The following is a 13,089-nucleotide window of genomic DNA, read 5'->3' on the forward strand; positions in this document are numbered from 1 at the left end:
CAAAGGAGCGTAATCAGGATGACGAAGAGGCTCCAGATCTTGCTTCAAAATGATTATGAATATCTGTCTTTATGAAGAGAAGGTTTAGGAGGGAAAGTCACTAGTTATCTTTAAGAATTTGAAAGGCAAAATGTATGTGACAGTGGTATAATAGCGATAGCTCACATCTAGCTTATGTCCTGCTTTCCACAGAAAACAAATTATCACTTAGCTAGTTGGCCAACAGGCCGGTGCAAATATCATTTTTCCTAATTCGTTGACCATTTGCTTGAAACACCAGCCAGGGGTTTCATCAGAATTAATTTGGTGCACCTAAGCAGACCTTCTGTCCTCCCCAGCAGAAACTTTCCTGGAGCTTGCAGTATCCCTTTTGGTCACCAGATGGTGCTCAGCTCTCACACTCTTAGATCATTCCCTTCTACCAGTTAACTTTTTAAAATATATATTATCATTAATGCTTTTTATTTTCAAAACATGCATAGATAATTTTCATTATTCACCCTTGCCAAACCTCATGTTCCAAATTTTTTCCCTTTCTTCCCTCCATCTCTTTCCCGAGTAATCAAATGTATGTTAAACATGTACAATAAGTATTTGCACAATTATCATGCTGCACAAGAAAAATCAGATCAAGGGGGGGGGGGGGGGGGGGGAGGGGGGGAGGAAATGAGAAAGAAAACAAAATGAGAACAAAACAACAACAAAAAGAGTGAAAATGCTATGTTATGGTCTACATTCTGTCCCCACAGCCCTTCCTCTGGATGGAGATGGCTCTTTCCATCACAAGAGCACAGGAACTGGCCTGAATCAACAACTAACATTTTAAGCCACTACTATGTTATCATTATCATTGCTCCTTTAGTTCTTAGAGAAGACCAATGACAGCATAAGAATATCTTGACTCTCATGTTGCCTGGATTTAAGTGAGGCAAAGCAGCAGAAAATCATAAGCCTTACTCCTCCAGAATCATGAAGTTCAGCAGCAAGACAAAAGTCAAATGATAGGAAATGGCCCAGGATATATATAATAGACAGCCTTGACTTTTCTAAATCAAGGTCTTTCTTAGTTTCTCAATTTCTAAGGCAATCCTATGCAGTGACATATCATTGGGCACTGTGCTCAGCACCTAGGATATAAAGAAAGCAAGGAAACAAGCCCTCGTTCTAATGAAGGAGATGACAAAGTTATGTACAAAAAGAATAAATACAGGGCAAATTGGAAATAATCCCAAAAGAGAAGCATTAAGTGGGATCAGGAAAGGCTTCTTGCAGAAGGTAGCTGAGCTTCAGCTGAGACTTAAAGGAAACCAGGAGGCAAAGGTAAACAGAGAGAGTTCCAGACATGGAAATCATCCAGTACAATCAGTCAAAATTAGGATATGTACGTATTTTAAAAATGAAAGCAAAAGAAAATATGATGAGTATAAAAGAGAGCTATGAGTAAAATATTAGGAGAGTTCAAAGGAATGCACCAGAGGGTTTAATCTGAGATAAATTTCTATATCCTTTGGTTGTAAGTACAAACTGAAAAAATATTAACATCTTCCTGAATGTCATAGAAGCTATGGAGAATGGGGAGAGATGGGAACTGAAACTGTAATTTCATTATTTCAGGGAATTCCTGATAAAGAAATTCCCTCTACAATGCAGGGCAGCAACTATTCAGCAACATATGGTCTTTAAAAAATTGCCTTAGGGGCATTAAGAGGTTCAGTGAGTTATATAAGGCTTCATATGTTAGAAGGATTTGAATCTATAACCTCTGAATTCTGAAGCCAGATCTGGCTTTGCTGCCTGTCACAAAATAAGTTATTCTGAATAGAATTTTTCAAACTGTCTTTCAAAATGGCATAGTGATTGGGGAAGAGATAAGGATGCTTATGGTTCATTTTCTATCCTCTTACAAAATAAAGTTTGAGGTCCCCAAAAATATCAATGGATGAGTGCATTGATGGGCACGAGCCATGCATTACAAATAAGGAATTACATAGGAGTTGTGGTACAAAGATTGTCATCTTAGAAATTTAATGACTAGAACCACAGATGGGCTGGTAATGTGGCAAACGAAGGGATAACCAATGGACTGATCTTGAGCTCCACTGATATGCATGCAATATAAAATGAATATGAAAAAGGTTTCCTACAAGTCAAGTTCCCTGCTTCCTATAGCAGATCTGTGGAAATGCTCAGAGGATAGTCCCATTGGATGAGCAGATATGGATGTATTACAGTTTACATCACTGGAGAGAAGGCCCCACATTGCTGAGATTACAGATCAATGCACATTTCTGGTCACTATAATCTTTCAGAAGATTTAAACAAAGCAGAGGAGGCCCAGAGAAGCAAAACTAAAGTGATAAGAGAGGTTATTTTATGCCAACAGACCAAAAAGTCTTTAGCTATGGTTGAGTAGGTCAGTGTTTACTATGGGCCAAACACTGTGCTAATTGCTGGTCATGTCTGCTGATTTAAAAAGCCAGGAAAGGTCTGGCTAATGGGAACACAGACTTATTTCCTAAATCCCTAAGCGCACTGATGATGAGCCAGTACTTTTTGCACCTTGAGTGAAGTAAGTTTAGTATAAATAAAAGAACCGCTTCAAACAACTAACTAATAACTTATGGAGAGGTATTAAAAGACAAGCAAAACTGTCAAGAAAGAGTAAGTGGCTGAGATTTTTTTCAAGGATCTCATGTTTAAGATTGTTCTTGTTGCCCTCTGACATCACACTTTTTAGGCCTGTACAATACTAGACCAAGAACTTTTCAGTGATGCAATATGTGAAATGATCATCCCTAAGCTTTAGGAAAATCATTTTAATAGATGAATGAAAGATGGCTGGAGTGAGGAGAGACTCATAGAAAAGCTATTCTAATAAACTAGATGTGAGGTGATGAAGGTCTGCATCAGGAGGGCAGCAGAGAAGAGAAAGAGGATGTATACAAGAAGTGTTGCAAAAGTAAAATTGATGGGGGGAAGGAAAAAATGAGGATCAAGAATGAGATTTACATAGCAAGTTGGGACATTGGGAGTTTGGTGATGCCCTTGACAGTAATAAGGAAGTTAGGGAAAGGGGAGGGTTTGAAGGGAAAGATAATGAGTTCAATTTTGGATGTGCTAAGTTAAGATCTCTGTGGGTACCATTTTTAATTGACTTGTGATGGAGAGAACCATCTGCATCCAGAGAGAGGACTATGGGGACTGAATGTGGATCACAGCATAGTATTTTCATCTTTGTTCTTGTTGTTTACTTATTTGTTTTTCCTTTTTCATTTTTTCCCTTTTGATCTGATTTTTTTTGTGCAGCATGATAAACATGGAAATATATTTAGAAGAATTGCATATGTTTCACCTATATTGGATTATTTGCTGTCTAGAGGAGGAAGGAAGTGGGAAAGGAGGAAGAAAAATTTGGAACATAAAGTTTTGCAAGGATAAATGTTGAAAACTATCTTTGCATGCATTTTTAAAAATAAAAAGCTATTAGCATAAAAAAAATCTCAGTGGGATATCCAATTCAAGATGTCCAATAAGGAGCTGGAGATGCAATGCTGGAGGACAGGAGAAAAGATAAAATTGAACATAAAGATCTGAAAATTAATTGTGCTCTGATTAGTGGGGGCAGTCAAAATAAAGATCCAGCAAAGGAAAGTGAGAAGAACAGAAGAACCATTGTCATGAAACCTACAGTGAAGAGCTTGGAGTACAAGATGCTTCAGTATCAATCATGGCTGCAAGGACAAAGAGATTGAGAAAAGGCCTTTTGATTTGGCCACTAAGAAATCATCTATCCTATAGAAGGTCATTCTGGCCAACTTTGTAACTCAGTAATTCACAGTAGTAAGTCAATAAGCATTTTTTAGTATTTGTTATATACTAGCCACTGTGCCAAAGACTGGGAACACAAAGAAAGACCAGGGAATGAAAAATAGTCCCACATTGGGCGCCAAAATGTTGGTGTATTTTCTTCTTTAAATATAAGAGTTCTCTCTGGGTGAGAGGTTTCTCCGGGAGGTTTTCTGGAGGCAGCTTTAGCTTCAGTTACAAGTAAATAATCACCCAAAATCGCAGCCAGCTGGCTTCTGCCTCTGCTTTCTTCAGCCTCCAGCCAACACCAAGGTGGAAGATGCAATGAATCTCTCTTGCCTCAAAGAGAGGGCTTGTGTGCTTCCTCCCAGAGTGCTCCTCTCCAACCCCAGTCAATGTTCCAGAGTAAGTCCTTCAAGCTCTAAGAGCTTCCTCTATATATATGATCTCCCAAAGGTTAACTCCTCCTTTTGGAGGCAGGGCTTAAGGGAGGTGTAAATTCGGATATCTCATACTAAACCTGAAATCTCTCAAACGCGGGAACTCCATTGAGTACTTAAATACTTATGAGCTCTCTAAAGGTGTGAACACAAGCATCGTTTCTATCAGTTGTACTTAGTACCTTGTTTCAAGTTCTGGCCCAAAATATCTCCTTCTAAAATCAAATCAATCATATTGAACCATGCTAAATTAGTAATTATTGTCTCTATCAACTCTAATGGCTTAACAATTTGTAAAGATTCCAACAACTAGGACATAATTAGAATTCTCCAGGTGCTCTCATTATAATGGAGAGGGGGGAAGGAAACAACCCAGAAGGTAAACAGAGCAGAGAAAAGGAAATCTGAAAGAGAAGGCATTAAACAGCTGGAGAAGATGGGCTTTGAGTTGAACCTTGAAGGAAGTAAAAAAAAAATTCAGAGATAGAGGTGAGTAGGCAGAGTATTCCAGGCATGGAGGAGAGCCAGGGAAAGGCACAGACAGAGATGGAAGATGGAGAGTCATATGTGAGAAACTGCAAGTTGGCCAGTGCAGTTGGATCATAGGGGACTGGAGGAGTAAAGTGGTAAAAGGAATGTACTGGTAAGTAGCCTGGAATCCTGGACTTATGTGCTAGACTTGGAATCAGGCAATGGGGAAGAGAATAAGCATTTATATATCACCTACTATGTGCCAGGCATAATGTTAAACACTTAACAAATATTATCTCATTTGATCCTCACAACAGTCTGTAAGACAGATGAATTCTTTTTTGCAATTGAAGAAACTCAGGCAAACTGGGTAAATGACTTACTCAGGGTCACACAGTTAGTGTTTAAGGCCACATATGCACTCTTCCTGACTCATGATTAGTAATCTATCCACTGTACCATCTAGCTGCCTTAAATAGGAAAGAGGAATGTTTCATGTCATCCTTGAGCAGGATCTACATTTAAATGTCATCTCATTTGAAACTTAATATGTCCACGGGCAAGTCCTCTTTGTGACTTGTTTCCTCATCTATAAAATAGGACAGTAATATATGCAAAAATGCCTTACAGAGTTATTGTAAGGCTCAAACATGAAGCTAGAAACCCTCTATAAAGGTTAATGGTGGTTTTCCTATAGTGAATTATAACCACATTTTACAATGATTAAAAAAAAAACCTCCACTGTAATATAAAATCATCTACTTAGAACATTGTTCTTAAGGAACTAATTCCATGCCACAAGATCATTTTCTCCCTACTGTGTTCTTTTGTGGAATTGATTAATAACACTGAGTGAGTTATGATAAACCCCACAAGATTCTCTTGGTTAAAGGTAATCAGATCACATTTATTTATGAATAAATTTGTTCTGAACTAATAAATGGTTCTTTACCAAAATCTATGGCCCTACTTAGATTCACTAACATGTTATAGATGAGTTGATTTTCTGTTTTTGCTTTTGAGGCAGGTAACAAATTCTTGTAGGAACATTCAACTAAAGTTATTGTACATGGAGTCCAGTAAATTATGGGGGTCGTTTTCACATGTATTGGCAAAGCAGGTCTCCACAGCATGGCTGGTAACATCTTACTATTGCAGGTTCTATACCAAATGACAAGTTCTTGTAGTGCTGCAGCCTTGAACCCCAATTCCAGCCTGTTTCCCCCACACTTACCTCATATCAATTGTCAGAGATTATGCTCCAATATTATTTTCCAGGACTAGTTATCTCCTCAAGGACTAGCATCCTCAAGATCATTAATAAGCAATTAACAAAAATCAGCTTTTACAAAAGAATTGTAAACAGAAGTACAAACACAAGTACTCTTTCTTCTCCTTCTAGCTCCTCAAAAAATAACCCAGAGCACACTGTCTCCTCTACTACCTTAGTCCACAAAGGAAAACAGGTTCAAATTTAAGTGGTTGCCACTAACCATTTGGCTCACCAACTTCCCTTCTGGACAGGACATAGCTGCTGAATGAATCACTGCCTTGCTGCAGGACATGACATCCAGACTGTCAGGTTGATTTCCTGCTGGGCTGGAACCCACAAGTTGCTCCTTGGGGCTCTGTTCCTTATTGGACTCAGCTGCTTGCAAACATTGGTATGGATTTCCATCCCTAGTCCTCTGGTAGTACTTCCAACTTACATGGATGTGACCTAATCCATTCCATCTCCAAATTTTATTCACTTAAAAAAAAGAATGAAATGACAGAATCATGTGTTCAAGGCCACACAGCAGGCTAATCAGTCAGCTTTATTATGCTTATTATCACCTTATTATCACATTTATTAAGCTCCCACTGTGCTTCAGGCATTCTGGTTAGCTTTGTGGATACAAAAGGCCTCTCTCCTCACTTGGAAGTTTAACAGTCCCCACTCTCTCCTAACCTCCTTTCTACCCCACAATCAATTACCACAAAGAAAAAGAAAGCTTAATTTGGCCTTATGGAGGCTTACTTAGTTTAGGCTAAAAAGTTTTGCTTCACTACTCAGTACCTGAACAGGAAATAATCATGGGAGAACATTATACACAATAATAGCAATCTTATATAGTGGCCAACACTGTGTGATGAGCAGCAATGAATGACTTAGCTATTGTCAGCAATACCATGGCCGAAGACAAATCCAAAGGATATATGATGAAAAATGCTATTCACCTCCAGAGAGAGAACTGATTGAGTCTGAATACAGACTGAAGCATACCATTTTTCACTTTATTTTTTTTTTTTTGGTTTGCGTTTTCTTTCCCTACATGACTAATATGTTTTGCATGATTGCACATGTATTACCTATATCAAGTTGCTTGCCATCTCAAAGAGAGAATAGGGACAGAGGAAGAGAGGGAGGAAGGAAAAGAATTTAGAACTCAGTTTTTTTAATTATAGCTTTTTATTTCAAAATATGTACATGGATAAATTTAGGGATAACAGCCCAAAAGATATTTGGGGCTGTTAAATAGAAGTTTATAGATAAATAGGAACTTTTAAGAAATATCTCTTCCTTACCGATGTTCTACTAGGATACTTCTTTAATTTGAAGGTTGCATAACCCTGAATGTTGCCTTCTCTTAAACATGAGAGATAGGTTTAATGAAATGACCTCTTAAATTTTTTTTCTAGTTCTGTGTTCTCCTGGGCACCATGGTCTACTGGAGTAGAAATGAGTACTAAAGGAAGAGTGTCACCATTGTTCTCCATTTCTCCCAAGTCTTTCCAGAGTTGGTGCATGGGCCCATTCATTGCTCTCCAGATACTATCCCTTTTGTGCTCCAGGTCATGGAAGCATTTTCTATTCATCAAACTGCCATGTACATTCACCCCTAAAAAGCCCTGTGTTATAATTTCCCCCCATTCTCCCCACCAAGTCTGCAAGTGATCCAATATATGTTAAACATGTGCAATTCTTCTATATATATTTCCACAAATATCATGCTGCACCAGAAAAATTAAATGCAAAAAGGAAAAACAATGACAAAGAAAATAAAATACAAGCAAACAATAATAAAAAGAGTGAAAATGTTGTGGCCCACACTCGATTCCCACTGTCCTCTCTCTGGGTGCAGATGGCTTTCTTCATCATAAGAGCATTGAAATAGGTCTGAATCACCTCCTTGCTGATGAGAGCAAAGTCCATCAGAAATGATCATCATATAATGTGGCTGTGTATAATGATCTCCTGGTTCTGCTCACTTCACTTAGCATCAATTCATATAAGTCTTTCCAGGCCTTTCTGAAATCATCCTGCTGGTCATTTCTTTCAGAATAATAGTATTCCATAGCATTCATATTCCATAACTTATTCAGCCATTCTCCAACTGATGGGCATCCACTCAGTTTCCAGTTTCTAGCCACTACAAGGAGGACTGCCACAAACATTTTGGCACATACAGGTCCCTTTCCTTTCTTTAAGATCTCTTTGGGATATAAGTCCAATAGTAACACTGCTAGATCAAAGGGTATGTACAGTTTTATAGTCCTTTGGGCATAGTTCCAAATTGTTCTCCAGAATGGCTGAATTAAGAACTCAAAATTTAAAAAACTGAATGTTAATTGTTTTAACATATAACTAGGAAAAATATTTAAAAAAATAAAACAAACTTGAGTTGTCTAGTGGAACATGGATAGTAGATCAAGAGCTGAAAGAGATCTCAGAGACCATCTTATTGAACTCACTCTTTTTACAGGATAAGGAAACTGAAGATCATGTAAGTTGATTGACTTTGTTCAAGGTTATTCAAATGTTAAATGTTCAAATTGGGATTTGAATCCTTGTGATTCTACTCTAGAACCAGTGTACTCTTTCCACTATACCATAATGCCTCAAGAGAAGAATTGTTTTATTATGTCAATAATGTTGTAATCTATCCCTTATCATCCTTTCCTTCCACATCCTGCTGAAGGGGTATGATTCAACATTAATTGCTTCTTGGTTCTTTCCTAGGGCTGTTATGAACTGATTTCTGGACCAATGAATCGACACGCCTGGGGTGTTGCATGGTTTGGATTTGCCATTCTCTGTTGGACTGTAAGTATTTCCTGGTATGAATTGTAATGACAAGAGGATAACAAAAGTATAAAAGGTGCTATTAAGTCTCTATATTCTTAATTTTTAGTTTTAAGAAATCAGTTAATGGAAATGAAGGCTGGTTGGTATCCCTCCCTTTCCCCAAAGGTCCCTTTTTCATACATCCTTTTATAAGTGGTAGTTATATACAGAATGTATAATTATAAGCATAAGGAGCACATAGAGGTGAAAGAGCTGCCCTTGTAAATCAGAAGAATTGGATCCAAATCCCACTACAGACACTTAGTAGTTGTGTGATTGTAGGCTAGTTTCCTTCCTGGTTGATCTCATAAGCAGAAACAGTATAGTAGCCCACAATCATTCCCACCTTCCTTTGCTTTGCCACAATCAAGTCTTAGAAGAGCCCAGGTACATGAACAAAACACTTTGGAAACTGTTAAGTCCATAAGTTTGTAAACTATATTTTACAAAAGAGAATTATCAACATCATAACTAATACTTTTCACCACTATTGCAGAGAAGAAAAATGACATAGGGAGGGGCTCAGAGTCAGGAAAATCTGAGTTTAAAGTCCCACCACTGCTATGCACTGATTTTGTGATCTTGGACTAGTCACTTTACTTCTCAAGGACCCAGTACAACTATCTGGCTATAAGTTGCAGATCAGCTTTTGATTTATATTTATAAAGACATTTTCCTCACTTAAAGTTCCCTAGGTCAATGAAATCACAAGTCTAGACCATCCCTATTCCCCAAAAAAATATATACATTTAAATAGTGCATTATATGCATATATAATTTATATATATAATTATATATACAGTGAATATATTTATAATATATTATATAGTACGTATATGTGTATAATATATGTGCACATGTATGTTTAGTATAATATACTGTATGGTATATTATATATGATATTTATCATATATGGCATATTATGTATGGTATATTGTGTATAATATTTATCATATATGGCATATTATGTATGGTATATTATGTATAATATTTATCATATATGGCATATTATACATATAATATATTTTATATTTTTATACATACATATATATATATACTATATATATATATATATGCTATATACCATATGTTAATAAAGAATAAGAAAGGGAGGCTGTCTTTGGGGTAATAGATAAAACACCAATAGCAAGAGTCTCATTAGGAACTGATCCACAGTGAAGTTAGAATCCATTAATTTGGGACTATATTTGTAATCAAAGGAAGAGGGTTTTTCCAAAGGGACTGATTCAGAAATAAGAAAAGGACCAGGAAAGGCTGTGTAATGTATCAGAAGATTTTTGAATGAAGATATTTGGGGCTGTTAAATAGAAGTTTATAGATAAATAGGAACTTTTAAGAAATATCTCTTCCTTACCGATGTTCTACTAGGATACTTCTTTAATTTGAAGGTTGCATAACCCTGAATGTTGCCTTCTCTTAAACATGAGAGATAGGTTTAATGAAATGACCTCTTAAATTTTTTTTCTAGTTCTGTGTTCTCCTGGGCACCATGTTCTACTGGAGTAGAATTGAGTACTAAAGGAAGAGTATCGCCATTATTCTCCATTTCTCCCAAGTCTTTCCAGAGTTGGTGCATGGGCCCATTCATTGCTCTCCAGATACTATATCCTTTTTGTGCTCCAGGTCATGGAAGCATTTTCTATTCATCAAACTGCCAGGAAGCATACTATTCACTTCTCTCTTCCCTGGATCCCATGGCTCTCATGACTACAGTATATCATCATTATCTAGTCTTACTGTAATGTTTCCATAGATTATACAGAATACCAGATTCAGAAAGGATAACAAGTGGATAACTAGTGCTCCCTGTTCATCTATACATTGTTTACTTTTGGATCTTGAGACATTGAAAAGACCCTGGATTCCTGACACAACAGACCATTTTGTTTGTACAAACTCATTGTAGCTGGTTGGTGCTTTCCCAAGATTCACCTCCACACCAGACTGGAGAAGACAGGAAGCATCTTATCCCATATTTACTAAGAGGAGTGAAGGAAGCAAGGAAAAATATCAATTACCGACTGCAGTGTACCTTCTCTTGGTTCTTTTATGTCTGATATCTGTGGAGATTCTCATTGTTCCTTTCATTGCTATCTATAGTCTTTCTGTTCTCAGGGGCAATTACTTATTTTGATTTGAGTTAATCACAAACATTGAAATTATGTGTACTCTGTTCACTGGCCCAGTTCTACTCTTGCTTTGAAGCTGTAAAGGGTTAATTCCATGGGTTCCTATAAGCATGAAACAGGTTTATGCAGCTAATAAATCTTGGCCTTATAGGTTTTTCAAGCAACTGAACTGAAACACCCTTGAGTAGTGAAGAATGGAGTTCGTCTATCCTTAAGTAGGGAAAAATAGAACTTATTTATATCTTGTGATGGGCTGCAGTTTGTGGAAATTTGGGGCAAAAGGTAGTTAGAATATCTCTTGTTTCATTTTCATCTATCTGAGGGAAGTTCCTAAGGGTTGTCATTGTTTTTAAATGTTTCTATTAATAAAGCTGACTTTGAGAAATTCTCGTTTTTCTTTCTAATCATTCATTTATGCAACACATGTTTTGTTCAGAGCACTGTGAGCTCAAAGGATCATGGATTTAGAAGTGAAAGGGGCATTCAAGGGCATCTATCCTGATCTCCCTCATTTGGAAGATGAGAAAGTAGAGACCCAGGCTAGTTAAATAAGCTTGCCAAGGTCATAAGTTAGTAAGCGAACAGAGGTCTTCTGAATCCAAACCAGTCATTTTCCCACTACAACAGTTAGGTTCTGGAAGAGATACAAAACTTTGATGTTTTTGCTGTTACCTTCATGGAACTCATATTCTATTGAAAGATGACAAAAGCACAGATAAATTTAATAGAAAATACTAAATGCATTAAAAAGTTCAACAAACATTTAATAAATGCTTCTGTAGTGTACAAAAAAAACAAAAAACAAAAAACTATGCTAGACACTAGGAATAGGCAGCTAGGTGGCACAATGGATAGAGTGTTGGGCCTGGAGTCAAGAAGACCTGAGTTCAAATTCAATCTTGGGAAATTCATTTAACCTTATTTGCTTCAATTCCTCATCTGTAAAATGGATTGGAGAAATGGTAAACCACCCCCAGTATCTTTGCCAAAAACCCAATATGGAGTCACAGAGTCAAATATAGCTGAAACAACTCTACAACACTAGGAATACAAAGAAAAAAAAAAGGTAAAGCATTTCCTGTCTGCCCTCCAGGGAATACAAAATGTACATAGTTAAGGATGATTCAGGGAAGAGGGGGAGGAGGGAAGAAGAGGAGGGAGACATCAGAGAAAGTATATTGCAAAAATATGACACGGGAGAACATGAACATCTGGTGGAGCTCAAGGAAAGCTTTGTAAAAAAGATGGGCTGGGAAAAGAGGAGGAGAAAATGTATTCTAACCTGGGCTCACACAAATGATAGGAGATGGCATTTTAAGTTTGGAGAATAGCCAATCATCCATTTTAGCTTGAAGAGGAATACTGTGAAATAAGGTAAGAAATGTGAATTGTAACCAGTTTATGGGAGTCTTGAGTGTCAGAAGGAGTTTGTATCAAGGTGGAAAGGAACCCCTGAACATTATTGAGTGGAAAAAATGACACAATCAAACCTGTGCCTTAGAAAGTTTATGTTAGAAGTTTCATGAATGAAGGATTAGAGAGGAATAGAAGTGATCAGAGGAGTGACGAGGGTCTGTAGAAGGATAATGGTGGTATGAGGTGGGCAAAGGAGACAAGATAAAAGAGATGTCATAGAAGAAGAATCAGCCAGACTTGGGAACAGATTGGGACTAGAGGATGAAAGAGAGGAAAGAGGTAAAGATGACTCCAAAGTCCTGAATCTGGATAACCAGGAGGAGGGTAGTGTTCACCATAATGTTGAGAGGAGTGATGGGACTTGAACAGGGAAGGGAGATATATATTCACTTTTAAACATGTTGAATTTCAGGTACTGATGGGAGATTTTAGAGTAGGGATATTCTATCAGGAATTAGAAACGTGAAATTGTAGTTCAAAAGAGACGAAGGCTGGATAAATAGACATGGTAACCATTCACATAAAGATTATGACTGAAAGCAAACAAGGTTTATATTTTCTCCTAGATAGAAAACCAACGTTATTAAAATAACAAATAGATATCATAAATGTTATTAAGCTCTAGGAGAAAATATAAATACCTCTATTTGGCTTTTAAAGCCAAGCGTTCCCATTTATCTTTTCAGCCTCATTATAC

The 13,089-nt window shown here is 37.2% G+C and overlaps 1 protein-coding gene across 1 annotated transcript in view; it reads left to right on the top strand.

The window, feature by feature from the left end:
• UPK1B (uroplakin 1B) overlaps positions 1-11,064 on the top strand; it is a 38,823-nt gene extending 27,759 nt beyond the window's left edge. Inside the window, exons 7-8 of the mRNA XM_003766345.3 lie at positions 8,722-8,805; positions 10,316-11,064. Of these exons, the coding sequence (XP_003766393.1) occupies positions 8,722-8,805; positions 10,316-10,366 (135 nt within the window). The 3' untranslated portion in view covers positions 10,367-11,064. The remainder of the gene's footprint in view (positions 1-8,721; positions 8,806-10,315) is intronic.
• Positions 11,065-13,089: the final 2,025 nt, after the last annotated feature.

The sequence above is a fragment of the Sarcophilus harrisii genome, chromosome 3, assembly GCF_902635505.1.
Source record: "Sarcophilus harrisii chromosome 3, mSarHar1.11, whole genome shotgun sequence".
NCBI classification, from domain to species: Eukaryota; Metazoa; Chordata; class Mammalia; order Dasyuromorphia; family Dasyuridae; genus Sarcophilus; species Sarcophilus harrisii.